This window comes from Eptesicus fuscus, chromosome 11 (genome assembly GCF_027574615.1).
Source record: "Eptesicus fuscus isolate TK198812 chromosome 11, DD_ASM_mEF_20220401, whole genome shotgun sequence".
Lineage (NCBI taxonomy): Eukaryota > Metazoa > Chordata > Mammalia > Chiroptera > Vespertilionidae > Eptesicus > Eptesicus fuscus.
This window is the reverse complement of record NC_072483.1, coordinates 50,693,785-50,712,373: the sequence shown is the minus strand read 5'-3', so window position 1 is coordinate 50,712,373 and position 18,589 is coordinate 50,693,785. Positions and strand designations below refer to the sequence as shown.

Sequence of the window (18,589 nt, the reverse complement as noted above, 5' to 3'; positions counted from 1 at the left end):
TTTTTTGAAATTAAGATCTGACTCACGGTGCATTTCAAACACAGTGCAGTTCACACTCACCTTGCCCGGGGTACAGCAACCGTGTCAAGTGCGGCTCTGTCCTGGTGTGAGGCCCTCGGCCCCGCCCTGGGCTCCAGGCTCTGCCAGCCCAGCTGTCCCTGCCCGAACAGGTGGTGTAAAACAATAGCTCCCGGCGGAGGGCCGGCCGGACCCTCCAGCCGCCAAGCGTCCATCCAGCCAGACTCCTGCAAGCAGCCGGGTCGCCAGCCTCCACCAGCCCGGCCAGCGCCCACACCCATGGAGCCGCGGCCGCTCCTCCTGCTCCTCGGCCTCTGCTCAGGTAAGTGCCGGTTTTGGGGGGCTCTCCTCTGAGGCCGACGCACTAGACGCCCCCAAACCAGAGCCTGGCTTCTTGGGTGGGATCACAGGATGGCAGGCTCCAGCAGCCCCAGGCGGCTGTCAGTCTCTCACCCTGGTCCACTTGATTGGGTTTGGGGATAAAGACTTTTAGTTTGTGTTAATCCGGTTAAACTGGGAGCGGCTGGGCCAAAGGCTACAAAGGGGACAGGCGCCTCTCCCTCCATCGGTGCCCGGCCCCCACGCGCCCCTGTGAGCAGATTCACCACCACCTCTGCCTGCCCAGAGCTGCGTTCACACTTGAACAACCACAGGGACTTGGAGGGACGACTTACAACGGCAGACAATAGGTTCACAAGCCCTGTGATTGCTCCTGGAGAACTCTGAACGCGGAGAGGCTTGATTGACAGCTCCAGGTGCCGGGGGAGAGAGCCCTATTCATAACTGTAAGCAAAGGCTCCCCGTGAGCTGAGATACTGCGTAACTTTTTAAACTTCTGAAGTTAAAAAGAAAAAGGAAGTTCATGCAAAGGCTTTCTTGCCTACGTTATTTTGGAAGTACATTACTATATGTAGGTGCGGGTTTGAAATGAAACCGTGAAACCTAGCACAGCCCTTGACCTTCATTCATCTCTGGAATGTGTCACAACACAGCAGCTGAAACGCTATCCTGAATCCCAAACTTCCGGCAGAGGAAGCTAGAGGTTTGCTGATTGCTTCACGTCAAAGCTTCCTGGTGACATCATCCCAACCGAGAGGCCAGGCAGCGGGCACGCCGTGATTTCTCTTCTCTAATGTTGCTCTGACAACACAGGCCTCCGGGCAAGAGAGGTGGAGAGCGTTGTTATGAACGTTTTTCAATAGCAGAGCTGAGGGAAATAGCCTAAACTCTAATAAATTCAGATACATTATATCCTGTGGGATTTGGACTTGATCCAACCAAAGCTGCCTGGTGGTGGCGGTGGTATGTGTCTGTGTGTGTCTGTGTGTTTCTGTGTGTGTGTGTGTGTGTGTGTGTGTGTGTGTGTGTGTGTTCGCAAACACTACACACAGTGAAAATTCTTAAGTTACATGCTTATGTATAAAAATCCTTAGGAGATCTCTCAGGATATCAAAAGCCTCCAAAGATGCATGTTTAGCTACTTTAAAAGGCATGTGATATGTATTTAAATCAACCCTAGAATTTGCTGGTGTCAATTCACATGAGTGAATGCAGAGCTGGATGAGGCATTCCACCATCTTTGATTTTGTATTAGGGAAACAGGCTGAAAGGCATGAACTGACCTGCCCAAAGTCACTTAATTTATAAATCTCGGAATGTGATCATTTATAGACTGCATGGGTTATGTGCACAGTCAGAAAACAGCCTGAAATGTCAAAGGTGGCAAACTATCTCGGCACCAGGCTGAGATAAGCAGTGCTTACCCAAGGTGACTAGTAACAGTACCGAATTCCCTTGTCTAACCCAGTGGGCATCAAGACACACATTGGACCAGTGTGATACAAAAAACACATTGAGGTCATGTTGGGCTTCCCTGTTTAGAATCAGTCCTTTGTGGGCAAAATTCTCATCATATCGGGGATACATTTTCCTGTGTAAGCATACATAATGATCTCTGTTCTATTTAAATAGCTTTTTTAAAAAAAGATTTCCTTTTTAAAAATATGTGTTTTTTTTTTTATTTATTTCAGAGAGAGGAAAGGAGACGGAGAGAGGGATAGAAACATCAATGATGAGAGAAAATCATTGATCTGTTGCCTCTTGCACGCGCCACACTGGGGATCCAGCCTGCAACCCAGGCATGTGCCCTGACTGGGAATCAAACCTTGACCTCCTGACTCCTGGGTTGATGCTCGACCCCTGAGCCACACTGGCCCAGCTCTATAGCGTTTTTTATTACAACTTTTCCTCTCTTCCATCTCGAGAATCCCAGCTACTTTATTGCCACCTCTCTTATAGCATGTTACTTTCCAGTTTGTTCAGTTATTTATGTAAGTGACAAATGGCCATCACCATGAGGGTAGGAAGACAGGATTTATGTCTGATTCACTTCTGATTATCTCAAAGCTCCTAACACAATGCTTTGCACACAGTAAATGTGCAACAAATATTTGATAAATGAATTTAGGTTACCGCGGTCTGAATGAGGATGCTTTTGCTGAAACGGGACATTACTTACTTGTTTTTCTGTAGGGTTACTGATTTACACCCTACCTTTTAAGGAAAGTATTTGCTGTGACTTATCGGCTTCATGAGGAGTTGGTCCCATTCTCCAGACCGTGCTGGAGTCAGGAACAGAATCATAGATTCTGACCTCAAGTTTTCTATCACTCCACCCTGTTTTGAGGAGGAAAGAGGGACACAATGCTAATGAGCCTAATCTAAGAAATGGAGACTCGGAAATTCCTGAGAAATTCACTAAGGAAGGAGCAAGGGCCTTGTGATTGGCCGGGTGGGAGAGGAGGAAATGGGTGTCACTGGCATGCTGAGCGTCCTGTCTCCGGTCCTGCCCTCTCCCTGGTGGGCCATAGGGTTGGCCTGCATAGTTTTCCTGCTACATAATGCCAACCATCTGCTCTATCTGTTGCTTTTAGTATGTTCTTCCTGCCAAACCGGAATAAACCACCACTTGAAAATAAGCAGCCCAGGGCAGTGCCAAAGCAATAGCATCACATTCGGGGGCCAAGGCACTGAGTGGCCCATGCCGGTCCCCTCCTCCTGTGTGCTGAGCGGGGCCCGGGATAGACAGGCAAGAGGGACGGAGGATCACTGTGTCCCAGGGGCTTAACGGGGTGACTGCAAACCCTGAGTCTCCGGACAGCATGCGGTTGGAGAGTCCTCGGATGCAGGAGGTTTGGGGGAGAGGCCATGTGAAAGCTCTGCATAGACCCTTTGGAGTGTGCAGAACTGGGGAACGAGGCAGGCTGGGCCCGGGGTTCCCCACGGAGACTCCAGGGAGGTCGTAACGAAGAGTTTCAGCTGCACTGAGTGGAAAGGACACATGACCTAATTTAGGGGGGAGGGGAAGAGTGTGCTCCTGATGTCAGACTGCCCCATTCACAGTCCCGCCTCTAACCAGCTGGGAACCATGCACACTGACCAGCTGTCTGCACCTCAGTTTCCTCATTTGTAAAACAGGGTGAAGACGTACTCATAGGCCTGCTATAAGGACTTGGTAAGCCAATACAAGACAGGGCCTTTAATAAAGCTCCTGGACTAATTAAAGTACACTCTTGGGGGATAAGAATGTTTCAGCAACATCGGTTATTTCCAGCTGAATCCAAGTACTGGCTGAGAAAGCGTGGCTGAGAGCATGGGCTCTGGGCTTGAACACTCGCTCCACCACTTATGGAATCTGGGCAAGTACTTCACCTCTCTGTGCCTCAACTTCCCCATCTGTAAAGTGAGGACAAAAATAGCACCTACCACACCCCATTATGAGGCTAGAAAGAGTTAGTATGTATAAAGTGTGTAGAAGAGTGGCACATACGTTAGATATGTCAGTTATTTTTATTAATAAAAATAGAAAAAGTAATTACTTTCTATTTTATTTCATTGACAAACTCTTCAAACGTAATATCCAGGGAGAAAAATAATGACCTGTCTTCGCGGTAGTAGGCTAACACGACTGGGGAAAAGAGAGCATCTCTTTCATTCCATTTTTAAAGCTGCCTTGGCCCAGGGAGAAGGTATGGGGGTTTCAGCAATAACCAGCGGAAAGGGGAGCTCTGGTTACATGAATCAAGGCAAACGGATTGTGTGTCTGCTTCCTCTCCCAGCCCTGAACAGGCAGAACCCCATCCACCCTCGGCTTGAGTTACAACGATCCTTCACAAGGCATTAGCTGGAATCTGGAACACTTTTTCTCGTTGGGATAATATTGAGCAGTTTCCAAGACAGCCACCATAATGTTCAGAGTTAGTGCAGGAGCACAAGGCAGAGTGACAGGCGCTAATCCCAGCTCTGCCCCAGCCCGGTGACCTTGCACAGGTCGGCCAACCTCTGAGTCTCAGCCTGCCTGCCTGTCTGCCTGCCTCCCCGGAAGCTGGTGAGGACCACATAACATTGGCCATAAAAGGGCTCTGAGCCCCAAGAGTATTGATGATACTGCTCTTCATCCTGAAAAAAGATGCAGTAAAGATTTCTTAGAGCCAAAACCGGTTTGGCTCAGTGGATAGAGCGTCGGTCTGCAGACTGAAAGGTCCCAGGTTTGATTCCGGTCAAGGGCATGTACATTGGTTGCGGGCACATCCCCGGTGGGGGATGTGCAGGAGGCAGCTAGTCGATGTTTCTCTCTCATCGATGTTTCTAGCTCTCTATCCCTCTCCCTTCCTCTCTGTAAAAAACCAATAAAATATATTAAAAAAAAAAAAAAAAAGATTTCTTAGAGTCACTCATGCTCCAAATCGGAGCCCCAAACCCAGGTTGGCAAAACAGTTTTCACTCTGTCTTAACAACTCAATTGGGAGATGTACCCACCAGCAGTATTTTTTTTAATAATGGTAAAATACACATGGTATAAAATTTACCATAGTAAAATACACATTACATAAAATTACCACTTTAAAGTGAACTATTTAGTGGCATTACGTACATTTAAGATGTTACGCAACCATCACCACTGTCTAGTTTCAGGACTTTTTCACCCCAAAAGGAAACCCCGCACCCGTGAGCAGTCTCTCCCCAGGCCCCTGTCCCTCCAGGCCCTGGTAACCACTAATTTCTATGCCGGACATCTATAGTAATAACAGCGTAATACGCAAATCAACCGAACGGCCGAACAGTGGAACAACCATCCGGACGACCTTCTGGACAAAGCCAGGGCTGCGAGGGCCAAGGCCGCTGGGGCTGTGAGGGCCAAGCCCCTTGCACAAATTTCGTGCACCAGGCCTCTAGTCTATAATAATAAAAGCGTAATATGCAAATCAACCGAATGGCCAAACAGTGGAACAACCATCGGGACGACCTTCTCGACAAAGCCGGGGCTAGGAGGGCCGAGCCCCTTGCACAAATTTCGTGCATCGGGCCTCTAGTTTCATATAAATGGGACCATGCAATATGTGCTCTCTTGTGTCTGTTTTATTTCATGTAGCATAATGTTTTCAAGGTTAATCCATGTTGTAGCATGTATCAATACTTCATTCCTTTTTCTGGCTGAATAATAGTCCACTTGCATGGTTAAACCACAATTTGTCCACCCACTTACCGAGTGGTGGGCACTTGGGTTGTTCCTATCTTTTAACTATTGTATATACTGCTGCTATGAACATTCAGGTACAAGATTTTGTATAAAACAAATCTTTTGAGATATACCCAGAAGTGAAATTGGTACGTCGTATGCTAATTCCATATACCTTGTGTGAGGAACCACCAAAATGTTTCCCACGGTGATGGCACCATTTTATACCCTCGTCAGCAACATCTCCGGGTTCCTGTTTCTCCACTGTGTGACCGACAAGTGTCATTTCCAACTTTGCTGACTATGGCCACCCTCATGGGTGTGACCCAGCATTAACTGTTGGCTGCCCCTAGCATCTGAGGCCAGCCAGCTCGAGATTTCATTACGCCAGGACCAGACTCCGAAATACTGAGACTGGCTTTTGTGGGGACCCTTCTTCCTGCGTGTACATGTTCCTAGCAAAGATGATGCGGCCAGCCGCTGGATTTAGGAATGCCATCCTGTCCAAAGGGCAGGTGCCATGCTAACCTGGCACGCCCCACGGAGAAGGGACCGCACCAGCAGCTGTGCCTGGACAGGACGGTAGGCAACACTGGCTGCACGTGGGAGCCCTTCGGCCAGGGGGCCTGCGTGCCTTCATTCGCTGGTCACGCCTCAGGTACTCGTGTTAGTGTCCGTGGGGGTGGGGAGCAGAGTCTGACAGCGTGCATGCCATTTGCTTCCTCAGCTGGCCTGGTCCTGGGCTCTGAGCACGAGACCCGTCTGGTGGCAAAGCTGTTTGAACAATATAACAGGGCGGTGCGGCCAGTGGAGGACCACCGCCAGGCCGTGGAGGTCACCGTGGGCCTGCAGCTGATACAGCTCATCAACGTGGTGAGTCAGAGTGCCCGGGCTCCCACGGCAACCCCCCCCCTCCCCGAGCATCCTCCCCTCAGCTCCCCCCTGCGCCCCCTAAACCTGGGCCTTGTCTTTTTTTCAGGATGAAGTAAATCAGATCGTGACAACCAATGTTCGGCTCAAACAGGTAATTCAGCTAGATAATTGCATTTCTTAAGCCTGAAATTTAACCTGGGCCCAGAGTAAATCAATTTGGGTAAAAAGGGGTATATATCAAAATGTTAAAGTAAATATTTTGGGGTGGTGGGATTATGGATCACATGTGTTGGTGTGTGCTTGTTTTTAACGTTGTGCTTTTTCTGGGTGTATTCGTTTGCTAGGGCTGCTATAACAAAACCACAAACTGGGTGGCTCAAACAACAGAGATATATTGTCTCGCAGTTCCTGAGGTCAAGGTGTCGATAGGATGGGTTTCTTCTACGGGCGGTGAGGGAGAATCTGCTTCCGCCCTCCCTCCTTTGCTTACAGTTGGCCGTTTTCATGTTCACATGGCATTCTTCCTGAATATGTATCCATCTGCAAATGCGCCCTTCTTCTTCTTTTTTTTTTTTTTAATTGGCCACCTTTGCCTCTTTAGGCAGATCTGTGTGGGTTTTTTTTTTTAAATAAATATATTTTTTATTGATTTCAGAGAGTAAGGGAGAGGGAGAGAGAGAAACATCAATGATGACAGGGAATCATGATTGGCTGCCTCCTGCACGCCCCCTACTGGGGTTCGAGCCTGAAACCCAGGCATCTGCCCTTGATGGGAATCGAACCCGGCACCCTTCAGTCTGCAGGCCGATGCTCTATCCACTGAGCCAAACCGGCTAGGGCCAAACACGCCCTTCTTAAAAGAACACCACTCGTATCGGGTGGGGCCCACCTTAGTGACCTCATTTTCACTTCATTACCTCTGTAAAGACCCTCTCTCCTAATAAGGTCATATTCTGAGGTACCAGAGATTAGGACTTCAACACTGAATATTGGGGAGATGTAATTCCATCCATAACATTGTGTTATCCAAAGTTGCCTCATTGGGCATATATTACTTTTATACTATAGGAAGAATTGTACTTGTAAAAAATGATGCTGCCTTCTTAAGGAAAATGTTCACAATAGGGTCATTCTCCGTTCGTGATGGGCATTTGTGGCATGATAGATCTGCCATCACCTAGTGGTGAGACTTGGAGGTACCTCTGCTTTCCCAACTGTAAAATGGGGTCAAAGACCACTCTTACGTTCCAGGATTATTGTGAGAACTAAACCATCGATATCAGTAACATGATTATAACTGTGCCCGAATGTAGCCAATCAGTGCGTTAGCTGGTGTTGTTAGGCTGAATTCTGAATCAAACCTTTCTTACCATAGCACAGTTTCTGTCGCTATCTGAATTGTCATGCCCATCAGAGCTCTTGATAACCCTAGATTGTTTTTAAAAGGTGTTTAGCTTTCTAATCAGTTAAAACTCTTCATTTCTAGCAATGGGTGGATTCCAACCTAAAATGGAATCCAGACGACTATGGCGGCGTGAAAAAGATTCACATTCCCTCCGAAAAGATCTGGCGCCCAGACTTGGTTCTCTATAACAAGTAAGCGAGACAGACGGGTGGGTGGGGAGGGGCCTTTCTGGGGAGGGGAGCCAATGCCCTAATAGAAGGCTACCTCTTGGTGCTTCAGGAACCCAGAGCCAAGCTGACATGCTAGGGGCCATATGGCGTCTCATGTTATGAAGAGAAACAATTATCCGAATCAAATTGAATCAGGGTTGTGGGTGAGGGACATTTAATCCCTGAAAGCTCCTGCAGGGTGCATGGCAACTGTCCAAGGAACCCAAACCTCCTATAATTGAGTTCCTTGGAATGAAATGTCCTTCCTACCGATAGGTCTGGACCTTCTGAGGCTGTTGTTCGTCATACCCTTGTGGCATCCCAAGATGCCATGCCGCTGATGGCCCAGGGTGCCCATGTGGCCCACCCATAGGCTCTGTGACAGACTGCATGCCATGAAGTTAAATGTGATTCAAGGCACTCTGCTTTCATGACATGCTCATCATCACACTTTCACTGGCCAGGGAATGTGCATTTCAAAGTGCTTCTGTCCCAGGCAGAGCACACAGCACTGGCCTGGAGGACTTGCACCTGATTCCACAGCACGTTTGGGGCGAGAGGCTGTGTGTGCTGCAGACTTACCAGGGAAGGTGGCCACGGCTAGTGAATGGAAATGATACCCTGTATGGCTGACCACCCCTACATTGATGTTCTCCCTGCGTATTTTCCAGTTATAACTGGGATTCGAGCTTGATCCAGATTATACAATCATTTGTGTGAACTTTTCAGACAAGTATGCTCATTGTTGGTTAAGTTTCTCTTCCAGTAAGAATGTGAGCGAGGTGATGAACTCCTCTGGTCTTGTTACCAAGCTTGTTCAGGGACACCTGTTGTGGGGAGAACCCTGTCGACCGGCTTAGAGGGAGAGACTTAGGAGATCCTGTGGCCTCTGCTCCTTTGAAAGGCCCAATAGCGCAGTTTTCTGGAGAGAGCCCACCTCCATCCCGAGGAAAATTCAATGGGAAGAAAAACCTCCTGATTTATGTCCCTGAAAGTTCATCAGGGCAGACCCAGCCACCTGTTTACCCCTGCGCCCTGCCCTTGGCCAAGGCCTGGACACAGGCTGTTTGCAGGACCAGCGGACTGCTCACAGAACAAGGCCTGCAGAAGTGGCCTTTTGTTATTTTTAATCTCTACCATGTTGGATGTTTTTGAACAAGAAATTAGTGCCAACATCTGAAAATTTGGAAATATCACATCAAAACCCAGGCTTTTAGCCTCTCTAGAAAACACCAACATTCAAGAATATGGAAACTTTGGGTTTAAAAATGTATTTTTAGCTTCTAAAGAAAAATCTAAATATCTGGCCACACTGGGCCTTTGCTCCCATCAGGACAACACAGGCAGAGATGAGTGGCACCTTCGTCAGAGGTGAGAGAGGATATCCCTTCACACAACCTCACCTCTCCCTCCTTCCTCGCCTGCCTGGCCCTGGAGGCATCTGAGTGTGTGATCTCACCCTACTGAGTCCTAAATAGTTCTCAGAAAGGTATTGGACACCTTCCTTAACCTGCTTGTCACAGTAATGAGCCACTGGATGTGTTCTTATTTAACACTAGAGGCCTGGTGCACAAATTCATACGTGGGTGGGGTCCCTCGGCCTGGCTGCGATTGGGGCCAATGGGGGGCCAGCAGGCTAGGGGGAAGGATTGTAGGAGGTTGGCCAGTCAGGGGGAGGGACCGTGGAAGGTTGGCCAGCTGCTCCCCTCCCCCAATTGGGACCGATGGAGGGGTGCAGCCGGCCATGGGAGGTTGGCTGTGGGAGCGCACTGACCACCAGGGGGCAGTTCCTGCATTCAGCTCTGCCCCTGGTAGTCAGTGCGCATCATAGCAACCGGTCGACTGGTGGTTCAGTCATTCAGTCCTTCGGTCGCTTAGGCTTTTTTTTTTTTTTTTTTTTTAATATATTTTATTGATTTTTTACAGAGAGGAAGAGAGAGGGATAGAGAGCTAGAAACATCGATGAGAAAGAAACATCGATCAGCTGCCTCTTGCACAGCCCCCACTGGGGATGTGCCCGCAACCAAGGTACATGCCCTTGACCGGAATCGAACCCGGGACCCTTGAGTCCGCAGGCCGATGCTCTATCCACTGAGCCAAACCGGTTTCGGCCGCTTAGGCTTTTATATATATATATAGATTCCTAGGTTTTCCCCAGTTCACTTTCAAAGTATAGAGGGAGGGGATAGATGGAGATGATTACCAATACTAGAAAGCACTGACAAGAAAAAGATCTGGGATGCAGTGGGTCAACGTTACCTGATATTTCTTTAAAACCAGATTCCCAGATTCTTCCCCAGGTAATCTGATTCATGCTTAGATGGTGCCCAGGAATCTGTCTTTTAACATGCACCCCAGAGATTCCTGTTATCAGTCAAATTTGGGAAACACTGACACAGACAAGAAGCGACACTGCCTGAAAGACAGCTTCTATAATTAACGCCCGAGTAATTAACTGGTCTCCCCTTTTGTCCCACTGTAGTGCAGATGGTGACTTTGCCATCGTCAAGTTCACCAAAGTGCTCCTGGACTACACTGGCCACATCACGTGGACACCTCCAGCCATCTTCAAAAGCTACTGTGAGATCATCGTCACCCACTTTCCCTTTGATGAGCAGAACTGCAGCATGAAGCTGGGCACCTGGACCTACGATGGCTCCGTGGTGGCCATCAACCCGGTAGGTGGTGACCTCGTGTGCTGAGGTTGGGCTCAGGTGAAGCATGATTCAGGTCTTCAGCTCTGCCCTTCGTGATCAGAGGCTCTCAGCACCATTGAGAGCCCGGGGGACCATCTAGATGGCTCTCAATTGATGGGTGAAGTTCTGGAGGTGCTGCCCATGAGAATCACCTGGACGCTAAAATGAAGTCCCAAGAATATGTATCTAATCCACCTGGGATGGGGCTAGGGCACCAATATGTTTTCAAGCTCCTAGGTGACTTGAATGTATAACCAACTTGGAGAATTCCGGTAGTTCCAACACCCTCATTTGATAGGAAAGGAACCTGAGACCTAAAAGTGGAAGTGGCCCAGGGTCCCACCTGGGTATGGACTGGCGCTGGGATCTGTGGCCTTGTCACAGGTCATTGCGAAACCCTGGCCCTCCTTGGGGCGACATGGCTGGGTTTTCAGAGTTTTATTTCATCTTCTCAGGAAAGCGACAAGCCAGACCTGAGCAACTTCATGGAGAGTGGGGAGTGGGTGATCAAGGAGTCCCGGGGCTGGAAGCACTGGGTGTTCTACGCCTGCTGCCCCTCCACCCCCTACCTGGACATCACCTACCACTTCGTCATGCAGCGCCTGCCCCTCTACTTCATCGTCAACGTCATCATTCCCTGCCTGCTCTTCTCCTTCCTGACCGGCCTGGTGTTCTACCTGCCCACAGACTCAGGTGGGTGCCGTTGCCATGGCTGTGGCTGCTGATGCTAACAGATCTTGTGCTGCTGTTTTGGGAAAAGCCAGAAATAATTATAGGCTAATAAAAAAAACACAGCAGGCAGAGCCAAATCATCATCCCTCAGAGGGCACGCTTACTGAGTGGCCATGTGCCGTGGTGAGAGCACTGTGGGTGGAGCTCACAGCGGGAGCAGACTGCAGAGCAGGCAGAGAGCTGAACGAGACCCTAAAGATGCACATACATAGCTCAGTCTACTTAAAGGAGATAATCACCAATACCTACTTGTTGAATACCTACTGTGTGCTGGGTAAGGCGTGGATCACAGACATGTCTCATGCCATTTCCCCTGGGCAGTCACTTGCTCTTTACTAACCAATCAGGTCTTTCCCTCTTGTTCTCACTGCTGGCCACTTGAAAATAGCTTTTGCCTATATTTTTCACATGTCAGCCCACACAGCCTACCTCCCACTGAGTCAGCACATCTCACCAAACAACAGCAATGGACAGAAAACAGGAATAGGGTCTCTATACATCTGCCAGCAGGTCCCTAATCATAAACAATTCATGACTGACAAGTGTGTATGTGTGTGTGTGTGTGGTGGGGGGAATGGTACAGACAGTCCTTAAACTTATGACTTATGACAAGTCAAATTTTATCAAAATGACAAGGGGAAAAAAACTCACAAAAGTCTAAATCCAACTTTCCAACAAGGAGAGAAAAAAAAAAAAGACTATGCATTCACTCATTCAACATACAGTACTTGCTGAACAACGGTTAGGCAGTAGGAATACAGTGGAAAATAAGGCAGAATTCGCCCCTACAGAATCTATGTTCTAGTGATTGTACTTAGTTTTAAACAAATGATCACACACAAATATTTTTTCAACTTTCCAATCAAATGAAGCTTCTTAAAGTGAAGAGAGAAAGCAATAGTCAGGCAATATGGAAACTACTCACAGTTTCTATACATGATTTATGCTTGGAAAGTATTTTTTAACAGTGAGATGCTTGATGAATGTTAACTATTATTATTATTATCACTATTATTAATCAAGAAATGGGTTGTAAATTGATCAGTATTTCATATTTATAATTCTGTCTTCTTTTTCACTTTTAAAGGCTTTCCTCCTCACTAGGTAGAATTCCACTCACAAGGTAGACTGATAACTTCTTGTTTGCACCTTCTCTGTATCCTGCATACACTCCTAGCATCTGGAAGCATTCTGTGTGTGTGTGGGAGGGGGTAGGGGGGGCCAGGGGGAGCTCCATACTGGAAAGCAGGATAACACGGGGGTTCCCAGGACACACACAGCAAAACCAGCCTGAGGAAGCCCCTCCCAATGGCTCTCCACTGCACCTAAGGTGGTGGCCCCCACAAAAGCATCCCAATGCCCTTCAGCCCTGCCCTTCTTGCTTGCCATACTTGCCTAACCAAGACTGCAACAGGGAATTGTTCACCCTGGGATGGCAGGGCCTGGAGAAAAGAGGTGGGGCAGGGCACTCCCTGGTCCCTTCATATGAAAACAAAACAAAACAAAACAATCATCCTCTTTAGATGCAAGTCAATGGTGTGAAATCGTTGCTTTCGTTTTCTCAGTTTGGGTCTTACCCTTGCTCTCATAATGAGAAAATTATACATGAACCTCTGGCTGCCCACCCACCTGCAGGGTGATGAGCAGGCCAGGCTGCGGTTCCGTGTTGTGAGGTTGAGGACGTTCTGCTACAGATGGGAGAACTGCCACCCGGGTCTAGCATGTACCTTGGTTCCCTGGGCTCCACCAAGAAGTGGAATTCTGGGACAGGAGATGAAGCCGCCGTTTCCTGCCTGGTGGCCTCTAATGAAAACACCTGCCACGTGCCAGTGTCTGCAGAGTTAAGGTGCCAAGGTCTCACAGGAGGTTCTACCCAAAATATGTCCCCAGGATGACGCTTTGAGAAATGCCTGTCACATTCCTCTCACCCGAGGGTTTCAGTGGTGTCTTGGTCTGAGAGAGCAGCCATAGCAAAGGACACAGACTGGGGAGCTTCAGAAACAGACATTTACGGTCTCACAGCTCTGGAAGCTGGAAGTCCGAGATCAAGGTATCAGCCGGGGTGGTTTCCTCCAGGGACTCTCTCCTTGGCTCACAGATGCCTGTCTCCTCCTTGTGTCCTCACCTGTTCTTTCCTCTCTGTGTGTATCTGTGTCCTTTTTAGGAGGACACCAGTCGTGTTGGATGAGGACCCACCCTGAGACCTCATCTCTATATATAAAAGGCTAATATGCTAAGTGTCCAACCATCTGACCTGTCGCTATGACGTGCACTGACCACCAGGGGCCAGGTGCTCAATGCAGGAGCTTCCAAGCTGCAGTGACTTGGCAGCTGCAGTTCTCGGGTGACACACCCCAAACCCAGAAAGGAGGGAGCCCGATTCCTTGAGGGGCTGCTCGATTCCACCTTTGGCCACGGGTTATGTTGTTGCTGGGGCCCTGTTGGCCCCGAATCTGGTTTACTGCACACTTGTGTTTGCGTTCCACACCCTGTACGACAGCAACTTTGCAGAGTGCCCTCTCACACTCCGGGACCCCTCGGGGGATGTCGGAGAGCTGGTTTTGGCCCAATATCTGTGGGCCAGGCCAAGGGACCCCACCTGACGGAGAGACCCTGCTTACTCCGCAGGTGCCCTTTGAACCGGCGCCACCCCAGGTGGGGCCAGCCGGGGAGGACCGTGGGAGGTTGGCTCCAGGGCATGTCTGGCCTGTCTTACCCAGTCCCACCCCACCAACCACCTTCTAATTAATTTCCTTTCAATGTGCACGAATCTGTGCACCGGGTCACCAGTTTTAATTTAATCACCTCTTCAAAGGCCCCATCTCCAAGCAGTCACTGAGTGGTGGTGAGGCTTAGGGCTTCAACATATAAATCTGAGAGGAGCAACAGTTCAGGCCGTAACAGGGGGGGCGGTTGTGCTTCGTCTCCATTTTGTCCAGGAGAGAAGATGACCCTGAGCATCTCTGTGCTGCTGTCGCTCACCGTGTTCCTGCTGGTCATCGTGGAGCTGATCCCCTCCACCTCCAGCGCGGTGCCCTTGATTGGGAAATACATGCTCTTCACCATGGTGTTCGTCATCGCGTCCATCATCATCACTGTCATCGTCATCAACACGCACCACCGCTCCCCCAGCACCCATGTCATGCCCGACTGGGTGCGGAAGGTGAGTGAGCGAGGCCCCTGCAAGCCCCACACAGGTCCGCCGTCCCCTCGAGGGCATCTGCAGGGCTTCCCTCCCCTCCTCCCCCGCCCTTGTCCCCATGGCCAGAATTCTGCTCCCCGTTGTGGGTACTCAGAGCTGCAAGTCCTTTCCGGGCTGTAGGGCATTTTTGGAAGGAACGTTCTTGGGCCTCTTTCTAGAGATAAATAGCCCACGCAGCTTCCTCAGAGAGAGAAGAAAACCAGAATTAACAAGGCTCACCTCTAATTCAAGCTTTAAGAACCCCTGTAATTAGCGACGATAAGTAAATCACTGTCCTTTTTATTCAAAGGCTGGGGGATTCTGAGGTTTCTGTTTGTATGGCTTGCAGTTCGTGAAGAGGTCGCTTATTTTTTGCTGGTAGAATCATCTGCAGAGAATAAGGGCTAGAGATGGAGGGGAGGCTTGATGAGAGATGGCCAAAGTGAGTTTTAATGGGGAACCTGGTCTCAAGTATTTACATTTTTGAAATGTAAAATGCATTCACATTTCAAATGTCAGTTGTTGTTGTTGTTTATATAAAACTTCACACACACACAAATGGCCAGGATCTTTGGTGTAAAATTAAAAATATTTGTCATGAATTGACAGAAACTACTGCTTACAATGTATTTTTTGGAGAAGAAATGGTCCCTGTTTGTATTAAGACTGTTGAATGACTTCTGGCAATACCTGTCTTGCATTTTTTCAGAAACAAGAAATGAAAGAAAATGGTTTAGCTGTTTTGTGGCGCCAGAACCTTATATATTTTTATCCTGAGAGACCCTTTCTTTAACCATATGATCTTGAAAGAAGCAGGTACCTGCAGGGGGCCCAGAAGCTAAGCATCATTGGTTTCTCCGGAGTTCAACAGCTGCATACAGGCGCCCTCCAGTGGTGAAATGCTCACATGACAGAATCGGCACTGTTAACCACTGTAATTCCACAGGCCACAGGCTATGTATGCATGAAGGGATCTTTGAGAAAATCTAGTAGAGTCCTTTCGTTTTAAGGACAAAAAGGCGGAGGCCCAGAGGAGCCGAATGACTTGCCTAAAGTTACGTTGCTAATTCAAAGTCAGAGTTTGATGCTTGCCTTGCCGGCCATTATTCTCATAAATGGATTTCTTTCCCAACGGCAGGTTTTTATCGACACCATCCCAAATATCATGTTCTTCTCCACAATGAAAAGGCCATCCAGAGAAAAACAAGACAAGAAGATTTTCAGCGAAGACATTGACATTTCGGACATTTCTGGGAAGCCGGGGCCTCCGCCCATGGCCTTCCACTCTCCCCTGATCAAGCACCCCGAGGTGAAAAGTGCCATCGAGGGCGTCAAGTACATCGCAGAGACCATGAAGTCAGACCAAGAGTCCAATAACGTAAGCTCCGTGACTTGAACCCCACACCTCTGGGTTTAAAGAATCGAGTGCTCGAGTGCAGATGGGGGTGGGTTTGGCTTGATGGGCAGGCCAGGGTTTCAGAGGCAGCTACTGTAAGCCTGGTGACCGCCTCTAGGCCACCTTAGTGCGTCAGCATTTTGAATAATCGATTCAACATGTAAAGATCGTAATGCCAGCCGAAGGATGCTGAAGGCTTTGCAATCTACAAATTAAAGGCTGTACCAGTAAAAGATGCTTAACCTGCACTGTGGGCCGAATGACCACCTTAAGGAAATTCTAACCTTTTCTTCCCTCCCAGGCGGCTGAGGAATGGAAGTATGTCGCAATGGTGATGGACCACATTCTCCTTGGAGTCTTCATGCTTGTCTGTATAATCGGAACCCTGGCTGTGTTTGCAGGTCGGCTCATTGAATTAAATCAGCAAGGATGAGCAGAAAGCTGAGCTGAGCCTAGCTCCGCCCCAGCACCGGGCAGAGCAGAGAAAGGTGGGCAAAACAGGAAGACTTGTCCACCTGGATATAAGCTCACTTATCAAACGTTTAATTTTCTATATGTGTGATGAACAAGAATAATTTACATTTACAAGGTTATGGCCTCCAAGTGTTTTCACCTTGCTTCTCCCTTCAATCTCTGTCAGCCTGGAAAGGGAACCCCTTTCAGGAAATCACACTGGATCGCGACAGTAAGTTTCCACCCCCAATGGTGTCTGGGAGAGTTTTGCCCAAAATAGCTGAGGTTTTCTGTTGGTTTGTTTTTCTATTTTTATTGACTTAAGCAAAGAATGTATCCTTGGCTTAAAAGCCAGTTTTGTGCCTCCTGGGAAAGCCCCACCTACCAGTCCCAGAAAGGTAAAGAAAGCACTGGCTCTGGAGAGACAGGAGGCGGTAGAAAGGCTGCCACAATGCAAACGGCATCAAGACCCCTGTGATAAGGTCCGTGTCTACAACTGGTGGGTGAGGACAGCGTTTCCCCGTCTAAGGCAGCACCTGAGTTTGACGCTCAGGGTTTGAGGGAACACAGGTCCTGACCTGTAGTGAGTGGATGGGCCAGGCACGAGGGAATCACAGACAAGATTCATTTCATCCTCATGACTTTCATACAGATGAGGAAACTGAACCTGAGGGAGGTTAAGTTCATTGCCTAAACTATCAAAGAGAAGAACTGGGATTCAAACCCCGACCAGCTCTGGGTTGAAGCAGCTCCAGGCTGGTCAGTTCATCTGTTCCTTGCCCTCCCGGCCACCCCTGGCTCGATCTTGGCCATTCTGTCACTCTGGTCAGTATCTCGAGTGCTTCAGTGTCGGTGTCCACCATCTTTCTGCCTTCCCAATGAAACTTCCTGCCTTTCTTCCTACCCCCGATCCCATGGAGAATATTCTTTAGCAACCTCCTAGCCACGGTGTCATTCACGCAGGACTAGAAAACGTGCAGCTTTGGCCTTGGGTCACCAGGACACATCTGCCCACATCAGTCCCGGGGAAGAGCAGGGACCTGCACTGCTGGGGTCCTGACTGAACCCGGCTGGTCTGTCTACTTCTCCGTGGGGGCCCCTCTCACACACCCATGGCAGGACTGAGTGCCTTCATTTTTGAGTAAACTAAAGAGAGAACAGTTTGGTGGCTCCTCAAAAAACTAAACACAGAATTATCATATGACCCAGCGATTCCACTCCCAAAAGAATTGAGAGCAGGGACTTGAACAGATACTTGTGTGCCAAGTGTTCATGCAGCATTATTCACAACAGCCAAAAGGTGGCAACAACCTCAGTGTCCATCAGTGGATAAGCCAAAGGTAATCCATACATGCAATGGAATAGTATTCAGCCTTAAAGAGCAATACAATTCTGACACATGTTATAATATGGATCAACCACGAAAACATACTAAACAAAATGCACACCAGGCACAAAAGGACAAATATTGTATGATTCCACATACATGAGGTACCTAGAGTAGGCAAATTCATTGAGATAGAAAGTAGGAGAGTGGTTCCCAGGGTTAGAGGAAGGGGCAAGTTACTGCTTAATGGATAGAGTTTCGGTTTGGGATGATGAAAAAGTTCTGGAAATGGACAGTGGTGAGGGTTGCACAACCTCACGAATGTACTTAATGCCACTGAGTTGTATACTGAAAGACGCCTAAAGTGATACATGTTGTGATATGAATATTTTACCGCAATAAAAAGTGTTGTTGTTGTTGTTGTTTAAATCATAAACTGCTCCTTTGCTCATCCTTAAAATTGGTCCCTGGGTGAGGATTGGCTGAAAATGGGGCACTGCTAGAGAAAATAGTTTCCCCTTGGAGGAGTGCTCCTCTCTCTCTCTCTCTCTCTCTCTCTCTCTCTCTCTCTCTCTCTCTCTCCTTCCCTCTCCCCTCTCCACAAACATCCCTTAGGGGCCTAGCCACCTCCTACAACTGAGCCCTGACACATTACCCTCAGAAAGTCAGCAGGAAGACTAGAGCAGGGAAACTGCCCACCCCCCTCCCGCCCCCAAGTTTAAACCACTTTGGACAAGTGGCCCACCCGCTGGCGCCGCCCAGGGGAGAGCAGGAAGCAGAG

At 48.6% G+C, this 18,589-nt stretch overlaps 1 protein-coding gene across 1 annotated transcript; it reads left to right on the top strand.

Moving 5' to 3' along the window:
* The first annotated feature begins 206 nt into the window (after positions 1 to 206).
* On the top strand, positions 207 to 18,238 carry CHRNA1 (cholinergic receptor nicotinic alpha 1 subunit). Its single transcript, XM_008138537.3, has 9 exons — positions 207 to 340; positions 6,264 to 6,409; positions 6,516 to 6,560; positions 7,896 to 8,005; positions 10,506 to 10,701; positions 11,175 to 11,412; positions 14,391 to 14,614; positions 15,771 to 16,010; positions 16,330 to 18,238. The coding sequence occupies exons 1-9, from the start codon at positions 298 to 300 to the stop codon at positions 16,459 to 16,461; spliced, it is 1,374 nt and encodes a 457-aa protein (XP_008136759.1). The 5' UTR covers positions 207 to 297; the 3' UTR covers positions 16,462 to 18,238.
* Positions 18,239 to 18,589: the final 351 nt, after the last annotated feature.